Source organism: Salvia splendens, chromosome 22 (genome assembly GCF_004379255.2).
Source record: "Salvia splendens isolate huo1 chromosome 22, SspV2, whole genome shotgun sequence".
NCBI lineage: Eukaryota > Viridiplantae > Streptophyta > Magnoliopsida > Lamiales > Lamiaceae > Salvia > Salvia splendens.
The window spans coordinates 2,671,751-2,681,398 of record NC_056053.1 but is presented as its reverse complement, the minus strand read 5'-3'; the positions used below and the strand labels follow the sequence as shown (position 1 = coordinate 2,681,398).

Genomic DNA, 9,648 nt, shown 5'->3' with positions numbered 1-9,648 from the left:
TTCTAAGTTAAACAATTTTTTTGCATGAGATTTTATCCATGTGTTAGGTATAGAAAATAAAGTAAAATAATAGAGAACATAAAGTAGAAAGAATAGTGATTTTATTTTAAAAAATGTGTCATTTTGTGCTAGACAATACAAAAAGATGTAATTAAAAAAAAACATGACTATTTTTTATGGATGAATAGAGTAATATTTATTTTAAATCAATGAAGAAATTATCAGTTTAATAAATCTTAATTATAATTAATTAATACTCCTACCATTTACCTACGGAGTATTAATATTAAGATTTTAGATTCACTTCAGCTTGAGCGAGTCCACCACAAGATAGGCCAAACTTGCGACTAAATCGCTGTGGTTTTAGAAAAAATATTAAATTTAGTTTCATTTATATTTTTATTTGTATTTAATATTCAATATATAAACAAAAATACCCATTTCGTTGAGTTCATATAAAACAAATATTATCATTATTATATATTTAACCCTTGTTAAGGAATAGGCTTACTAATATTTTAAATAAAACAAGAAAACTACAAACTTAAACAAAATATCTTCGTATAGAAATAATTTTTTCGTAAGTTACGAATTACATAGTTTTTATTATAAAATATAAATATGATTGAATAAATATACTCCAATTTTCAGCCGAGCCTGAAATGGGCTTGGGTCAGTCATGTGTTTATTTAGAATGGGTTGGTCCGCTTAATACAACTAGAAACCTATAACTAAGCACTATTAGATTTGGGCGAGATCAATCAAATTTGATTGACATTTTTTTTGGATTAAAGAAAAATGCTAAATCAAATGTGATTGACACGTAAATAATTAAATTTAACCTATGAGTATATAATTTAGATTTGGTGAGATCAACCAAATTATTGAAGATCTAAATTGTTTGATTATTGTTTTCAAGTTTATTGCACTTTATAGTTATTATTAAATTAAGTTAACGTAATCATGTAAGCATGAAAAATAAAATGGCGAAGCAGGATTTTATCACTGAAAACCCAAGAAAATGTTTTTTTGGCTCTGTCACCGTATTACAACTATGCGTAAGCTATTTATTAGCACTAAAATACCTGCAAGTTTACAGAGTAGATCTAGTATAGCTAAAGGTCAGTACCGAGATATCAAACATAGGGAATAAGATTGCAACTGGTTATCATATAAGCGTTATATACTATCTAGACACTAGAGACACGGAGTATTTTTGGTTTTAGATTTTATAAACTAGACAGAAATAAATAAACAAGTATAAAAACAAAATAATACAAAGCATGCTAAAGAATGTAGAGTTTTAGGATCCAACTACTACGACCTAGTGATGATTAATCTACAGAACCTTTATCTTTATGTGTCTCTAGGATTATTAGGAAAATCACGATTCTAGAATAAGTCCTCTCCTTTAAGTGTCTCTAGGATTATTAGGAAAGTCGCGATTCTAGAATAAGTCCTCAAGAGAGGGCACATATTCAGTAGATTAGACTCTAACTATCAAAGTCTCCTTTAAATAGATTAGATTCTAACTCCTTAAGTGCCTAAGACTCAAGTCCTCACAAATGGTCCATTCTCGAGTGCAGATAAACCTATGTGTTGTACTCGTTCCTTTTACCACGTAAAACTAGTTATCTCTCGATTAATCTAGTTAAACGGACAAAGTTCTAAAGTTGGCCAGACAAAAGAATAATAAAAGCACAAAAACGAGCAAAACAATGACAAGAGCTGAGAAAAAGTTCAATTCAATAAATCAAAACATGTTCATAATAGTCTTCAACAAAAAATCTACAAAGGATGTTTAACTACTCATAAACGAGTAGTAAAAACAATAAAAGTACGAGACATGAAAGAAATTGATAAAACCCAAGGTTCAATCTTCAATCTTCAATCTTCAATCTTCTCTTGCCTGGATCTGCAGAGCTCCGCTCCAATGGAAGGTGGAGGAATTAAGTGTGGAAGATGGGATGGAAAGATGTGTAGAGGGGGGAAGGATTGGAGGCTCTGAGATGGAGATTATGAATTAGGTTTAGGCGTATTTTGATAGGGACTCCACGTCATGCATGATCCAACCGCCATCACCAAGTCCGACGAGTAGCTTGCCGGACGACGCGGAAGAAGACGTGCCACGCAAGGAAGTCGAGAAGAAGAGTAGAAGGAAAGAAAGGCCAAAAAGGGAAGCTTCCAAATCAGTCCGATATGGAGACTACGTATCACACTAAAAAGGAAGAGAAGATCTAGTTTACTTAATTATTATTGCTTCTTTATTTTGAACGATATCTTTTATGTTTAGGATAGATTTGTGTCAATTTTCTTGGGTTTTCTTCTTGATTCTTTCCTGAGTCGTAAATCCGAATCAAGCAGGGGGAATTCTATATATTATAGAATTCTCTTAGATCGGAGTCTTGAGAATTAAAGTAATAAAAAACACTTTTTCTCAACCCTTGGCTCTCAAAACCCTAGCACTTCAACTAGGCGTGTTTATCATATTTTCCGATCAATTTCCGCCATACACGTGCTCTTCTGCATCGATAGAACCTCACGTTCTATCATATTTATAGGCTAGAAAAAGGGTTAGTCTTGGTTATTTTCGTGCCCTAGAAGAAATGAGAAAGATTTGGTTTCACAATTTAATAATTTATTCTCTTTCTTGAATTTCCGTACAAATTTCCGTCAGCTTTGACTACATTGCGCAATGGTCGTAGAATAGTCATAACTTTCTCCACAGAACTCCGATTGAGACTTGCAAGGTATCCACGCGAAGCTCTTTCGAAAACGAAGAGAATGGTATGAATTAATAACTGATTGGACTTCAAAAGCAATGGGAAAATTGTCTTGAACTGAGGCTGCTGCACCTTGGCCTTTTTTGCATCTTTTTCTATCTTTTTCTATCATTTATCAACAAACATATTAAAAATGCCACATGTATAATATATGCAATTTTAGAACATAATTTGCATGATTGATATTTAAAACAGGTTAAATCTAGTCCTTAAAAATATGCAAAATCCGTGTTTGTCAGTATGAAAGACAATAATGGCGAAGTCGGGATTTTGACGCTTGAAGTGAAACTTAAAAAGAAGTTTTTTGGCTCCATCACGGTTTAACAATTACAGCATTGACGACAACTAATTGTGAGAGAGATGAAGAAATATAGAAAAAAAATTAGAGGATGAGTGAGTGAATGTAAAGTTACATTTTTTGGACATAGCAACATCAACACCGAAAGAACCGACAATGACAAAAAAGTTGCAGCGATGTCGTCGACAATAAGATGTGCGGGGGATATAGTGTGGGAGCGAGAGTAGGATCTTAGGAATTAAATCAATAAATGATGGAGTGAATGAAATGTCTCGAAATTTCATTGCTTAATTAAAAGGGTTTGTTTTCCCAATTAATCTAGGTTAATTTTCACCCAACTTCGGACTCGGATTCTAATATCAGAAATGATTCCTTTGTGACTGTAATAAAAACTTGAATGTGTTATGCAATTTATATATTACTAAGTAATTCTCCAAATTGATCGTGTAGCATGCATGCTAATCATTATTCATTGAGGGACAGAAAAATGCCAAAAATTAGGTGTGTTTGTTGATTATTAAAAGTTGTTAGGTCAATGAAACCTTGATTGTTAAAAAGTCGACCACTTTTGAGTATGGATTGCTAACCTAATTATACAATTAACAGACTAATTTCCAAAATTGAGTTATTAGGCACCTTAGGATTTCAGCCAAGCCATAAATGGCTTGTTTGGATTCTCTGTCAGTTTCTCTCTGTTTTTATTTCACACTTTGTTTACCTAATGTAAATTAAATTTCATCCATACATACAAGATTTGAGATAACATTATGTTAAAAAAAAAATAAAGTGACAATTAGGCATGTATAATTCAGTCACACTATACATTCTTGTTACAAAGAAACAAAAATAAGTTAGATTGTTTCCTCCCTCTGTAATGGTTGAATTATCTCGTTTGAAGAAAATTGAAAAATAGTACTCTCTTCTTCCAATGACATTGGATGACACGAGTTTAATGCACAACTAGTAAAATACAATAGAGATAGAAAGAAAAATGGGACAAAGTGTTGACTTTGTCTCTGTCCATCGTTTGAGTCGGTTATCAAAAATTATCTCACCGTTTAAGTAATTACCATTGAATACAATCGCTTCTTTTTTTTCGGAACAAAATGTCATGCAAAAAAATTCTAACAATCGGAATATCGACGTGACCACCAAAATTACCCTTCGATTACCCAAATTACACGTTGAATACCCATATGACACATGCCACATCGATATTTTGATAGCTATAAATTCTTTGCAGGACAACTATTCCTACCGATGAAACGATGGGTACTAAATGGTAATTACCTGAACAATGGGATAACTTTAAAGAAATGCTCCAAAAGATGGGACAAAAATGACCATTTTTCTAAGGAAAATGTTACAATTTATAGAGATACACATGCCAAATTGAAAATGGGCTAATTTTAATGGACGGATCAAAATAAAAATTATGACTATTATTTGTGACGATGAGGGTATGAAATTGTATATGAAAGCTCACGAAAATATTGTAAGATTTCGAATGTATAAAAGGAATAATTAAAATTTTCCATTATGATATTTGATCGACTTTTAGATTTTCTTGATATGTAGCACTTGATGTATTTACACTTGTTACTCGATACTTTGATATAAGATCCGACTAGTTAGTTGGTAGGGAATATGTATGAAGGAGACACTATTTTTGTACACGGTTTCCCCTTTAATAAAGTTGTTTTCTTTATTTTGATTTTGTTTTTTATTAAGTGGAAATTCCCTTCATCTTATTTTTGGGGGTTTTCTTTCATCTAATGAATTTGAATATTTAAATTTTACTAGCTTGGAATTACGATCTCCTAAATTAAATTCGAAGATTATAATGTTTCACATAAATTGAACCCTTCACGTTAAAGAAGTGTCAACTTTATAAAAAAAATTACTAGAGAAGTTAAATGAAAAAAATAAAATTAAGATTGCGAAATGACAATATAACTCCTAACTTTCATTGTGCGAAGGGAAAAATATATAGACAAATTTGTAATCACTCCAAAAAAAAGTCATCCTCGTGTCCAAAAATTAAGAATAAATTAACCATCTGAATTCCAAGATGAAAGTATTGTAACATTTGTAAGTTTCGAAACCGTATGATCTTTTTTACGTTAAGCAAGCCGTAAATACGCTATTCCAATATGTAATTCCTAATACCATTTCTAGTATTAAAAAAAAACAATTCTTACCACAATCAACATCGTAGAAAAAAAAATTAAAAAAACACTAAAAACTAATCACACCAACTTCCCTCCCAAATCTCTATAAATACTTAGATCACACAAACTCTTTCAACACCAAATCTCTCAACTTCACATTAGCAACAAACAAACAATGGCTTCCAAATCCATCAACTTGATCATCTCCATCGCCATGCTCGCCTTCGCAACTCTTTGCTTCTCTCAGAGTAGCAACGGCGGCTCTCTCTCGCCACAGTTCTACGCCCGGTCATGCCCCCAGGCCCATCAAATAGTGCACTCCGTTGTCTCCAGAGCCGTTGCACGAGAGCCTCGTATGGCTGCTTCACTACTCAGGCTTCATTTCCATGACTGCTTCGTCCAGGTTCCTTATATAGTGGTTTTAGTTCTCTCTTTATAACGGTTATGTTTCGTTCGCCAACATTGACCAATGTGATGTGTGATGCAGGGATGTGATGCATCTCTGCTTTTGGACTCCGGAAACGGCATAGTCAGTGAAAAGGGCGCTGTCCCGAACAACAACTCTGCTCGGGGGTTTGATGTCCTCGATCAGATCAAGTCGGCCCTCGAGAAAGCTTGCCCTCAGACGGTCTCTTGCGCTGACATCATCGCACTTGCTGCTAGAGAATCCACTGTTCTTGTAAGTTTTAGGCCATATTTTTTTCTGTTTCAGTCCAAATATATTATTTGGTCAGTTAAAGTGAAATAGACTATCAGACTTGTATAGTGATTTCAGTTATCTCTTTACATCGATATTTGTTTTTGTGAATAGGCTGGTGGGCCTAGCTGGGATGTTCAGTTGGGGAGAAGGGATTCAAGAAGTGCGAGTTTCAGCGGCGCCAACAACAACATTCCTGCTCCGAACAACACATTCCAGACCATCCTCTCCACGTATACACGAGTCGGCCTAGACATAATTGATCTCGTGGCACTGTCCGGTACTAACATAATACTACATGGTTTCACAGAGTAGTTAAGTAAGATGTTTATCCCGTGTTATGCGCGATAATAGTTATGGCTTTCGTCGTTTTCAGGTAGCCACACCATAGGGAACGCGAGGTGCACGAGCTTCAGGCAGAGGCTGTACAACCAAGCAGGCAACGTGCAGCCCGATTTCACCTTGGACCAAAACTACACAGCCAGGCTACGCACAGGGTGCCCCCGGTCAGGTGGAGACCAGAACCAGTTCGCGATGGACTTCATCACCCCTGCAAGGTTCGACAACAACTACTTCAAGAACATACTCAGCGCTAAGGCCATGTTGAATTCGGATGAAGTCCTGGCGACGCGTAATAAAGTGTCGCTGGGGCTGGTGAGGAAGTATGCTGCCAGCAACGAGGCTTTCTTTCAGCAGTACGCTAAGTCTATCGTGAAGATGGGGAATATATCTCCACTCACAGGCTCGAGGGGGGAGATTCGGAGGAACTGCAGAGCTGTCAATACTTGAAAATATCCGAGTTTGGTTATCCGATGATTAACAAATAAGAAGACATGTTGTCTTTTCTTTCTGTTTTTTGTTGTATTCATCTTTTGTTTGTGTTTGATGTGCTTTTGAGGGGTGCTTGATTGTTCTGTATAACATCTGTGGACGGTGGACCTCTTACTCGAATAATATATAGACTACTTTCTCTCGTTCGTCATACAAAATGTTAAGAGATGTATTGTTTTAATCTTTGTATGCACTATGCAGTAGTGCATACGAAGATTGATTTGGGACGAAGACGATAATACTAAATACTAAAGAAGACCATGAACCAAACTTTGACTTGCTAGAGCTTTTACTTTAACCTTGACATCAACAGCCATCTTTGTGTAATTGTCAGCATCAGCCTCGTTAGCTTCCATTGCCTTCTCTATTGTGGATATCTTCTTCTGTATCAGAGCAATGTGTCGCTGATTCTGTTGTATCTCCTTTTCCATTCTTTCATTAGCCTCGATGTATTTCGTTGCCTCTCCCTTCAACGCCAAGTACCTCTCAGTGCTGCTCCTTCTCACCTCAGAAATCTGTTTGACCTTCTCAAGAAGCCATTCGACGTTGAATTTCTGAGCCTGGTGTTGGAGATTGTCGAGCATGCCATTGATCTCAGCACGCGTGAAGTCCTGGAACGTTTTCTTCTCAAGCCTTTGGTACATGTCGCACAGGCGCTCAAGGAAGAAGGAGGCCATGATGGAAGGAGACTTGATATTGCTATTTGCAGTGATGTCGCCATATTTGTTGAAGATGGCTCCAACCAGAGGAGCAAACTTTGCCTTCACTCTGTGGCCATGTACAGATGGAGCAGACTCAACTTCTTCTCCATCATCATCATCATTCGACCCCTCTAGCAAACTCTGTCAGGTCAAGGCTATGAGAGGGGCTCAGATGTCGGTTCCTGGAAGGACCATCGTACGTTTAGCACTTCTCTTGGATATGTCCCACGACTGCCACCACAGCCGTCTAACTTGGAGGCTGATTCAGAGCAGGAAAGGTTGAAACTTTGACAGCCTCACAGACTGGATCATCGCTAGTCGGAAACTCTGGCTTTGGAACTACAGTATCTTTTCTGATAGTAACTCTTAGTGCTGGTTTGAAAGATAACTGTGGAGTGTCTACTGTCGAACTCCTTGTTTGGCGCCTCACCGAGGAAGGAGGATAGGGAAATTCCTACACAAATGGAGTTGGTAAATCATCACAACAACTGTGGGAAATGTACATAAACAAGAAAGAGAATCCAACCAACTAGTGCTAGTAGAACATAAGAAAGGGCATGTTGTTAAGTTTTGTTATCCTAAATCTGCTGCAGGAGAAAATGCTATAACAATCATAGTTTTGTGGGTGAATGTTGGTTTATAAACAAGAGAATTCATAGCTATTAGCTCAGTTTTCCCTAAAGTTAGTACATTAAATAAATAAACATCACACAATCAGAAATCACCCCATATTTTACTACAAACCTCGAGATTTAGAAGCATTTACACACAAAAATACACTAAATCAAGAAAAAGCCCACCTCACAAGATACAACATCTATCTACAGCTCCATAGCAAAAAGAAACAACCTTTACCAGAAAATAAGTCCCACAATCAAAACAAAAAAACATTCTTTGACAAAAAAATATTAAATTCTTACCAAAATAAGCTCAACATGGAAAAAAAAATGGCATCTTTAATGATGAGTAGTTGCTTCACACCTCAAAGAAGATTAATGTCAGAAAGTTTTCTGATTTATTTCTTATATAACTTGGAAACACTTATACTCCTCAATCTTCTTAATCTCAACAAGAAAAGGGCAGTAAAAAAAAGGATGAAAGAGTAGATTTTCTTGAACCTGAGTATGTTGAGGTGCTCCTCTTTGCTTTCTTACCTTCATTTTGAATTTGAATCTCCCTTCAAGTTTTTCTGGTTCCGAAAAATGGAGGTAAGGATGAAAGTGGAGTGTTTGGACTCTGCATAAAACAATTAGTCCATAGGTGTCCCCTTGTTATTGCACGAATTCAAACGTAAATGGTATGCTATTTTGCCCTGACAAAGTTCAATTCCGAGAATTAAATCTATACCCCAAACAGAGTAACTCATTTTAGCCCATACAAAAAATTTAAGCAAACTTGGACCAAAATAAGTTCCTAATTTTATTATTGATAATTAAGAATAGGGTTAATAGTGTTTTATGTTTCTATTTTATTTTAATCAAATATCTTAATTTTTTAATTTTTTTTCCATAAAAGGTCTTGCTGTAAAAACAATTCTAAAGAAAGTTGATTTGTCTCGTTTGGAGTATTAATCAATTTTACAATCCAATGAAGAGTATTAATCTTAGTTATGATCTAAAACAGAGTGCTTGGGGCAATATTTCAGTCTAACCAGTAGCTAAATCAGTCACACAGACTATATCATGAACTGATAATTTCTTCGATTTTCTAATTAGTCACACCGAATCCTCGCTCCACGTCCTTCAGCGCAGACTCTTGCCGCGCTGCAAAAAGCTCTCTCCTCGCACCCGTTGGGCAGGAGATCATCTTCAAGAAAACTGGTCATCCGCGGGTATATGTCATCGGCTAAGTAGTACCCCATATAATGTTGCCGTCCATTGGCAGTGAACTGGATAACCGGACCATTGTCATTGCATTGCTCTACGAAGAGACTCGACGTGTTCAACACGTTGATGTCGTTGTTTGACCCCTCCACGCCAAAGTGAGCATGCCAAATCCAAAGACGGTGGTCAACGATGGCTTCAAAGATCATCGTCGTGTGGGTACCCTTATACCCACTGGTGAATAGGCCTCTCCACACTGCTGGACAATTCTTCCACTCCCATTGCATACAATCAATGCTCCCTGACATTCCAGGAAAGTCGTGCACCCTACCGTGCATCCCCAT

General features: G+C 36.3%; 2 protein-coding genes across 2 annotated transcripts; one reads left to right on the top strand and one right to left on the bottom strand.

The window, feature by feature from the left end:
- The first annotated feature begins 5,393 nt into the window (after nt 1-5,393).
- Nucleotides 5,394-6,870, top strand: LOC121785857 (peroxidase 72-like). The gene is made up of 4 exons (XM_042184325.1): nt 5,394-5,655; nt 5,740-5,931; nt 6,064-6,229; nt 6,326-6,870. The coding sequence occupies exons 1-4, from the start codon at nt 5,428-5,430 to the stop codon at nt 6,736-6,738; spliced, it is 999 nt and encodes a 332-aa protein (XP_042040259.1). The 5' UTR covers nt 5,394-5,427; the 3' UTR covers nt 6,739-6,870.
- Nucleotides 6,871-6,988: 118 nt separating this feature from the next.
- On the bottom strand, nt 6,989-9,648 carry LOC121787860. The gene is made up of 3 exons (XM_042186709.1): nt 9,235-9,648; nt 7,786-7,935; nt 6,989-7,622 (listed from the first exon to the last, which is right to left on the bottom strand). The coding sequence occupies exons 1-3, from the start codon at nt 9,646-9,648 to the stop codon at nt 7,029-7,031; spliced, it is 1,158 nt and encodes a 385-aa protein (XP_042042643.1). The 3' UTR covers nt 6,989-7,028.

Coding starts and splice junctions, on each gene's coding strand:
- LOC121785857 (XM_042184325.1), top strand. CDS start 5,428: ATGGCTTCCAAATCCATCAACTTGATCATCTCCATCGCCATGCTCGCC. Junction 5,932..6,063: donor CTAGAGAATCCACTGTTCTT/GTAAGTTTTAGG, acceptor TTTTGTGAATAG/GCTGGTGGGCCTAGCTGGGA. Junction 6,230..6,325: donor TGATCTCGTGGCACTGTCCG/GTACTAACATAA, acceptor CGTCGTTTTCAG/GTAGCCACACCATAGGGAAC.
- LOC121787860 (XM_042186709.1), bottom strand. CDS start 9,648: ATGGGGATGCACGGTAGGGTGCACGACTTTCCTGGAATGTCAGGGAGC. Junction 7,936..9,234: donor CTTTTTGCAGCGCGGCAAGA/GTCTGCGCTGAA, acceptor CCATTTGTGTAG/GAATTTCCCTATCCTCCTTC. Junction 7,623..7,785: donor TTCCGACTAGCGATGATCCA/GTCTGTGAGGCT, acceptor TTGACCTGACAG/AGTTTGCTAGAGGGGTCGAA.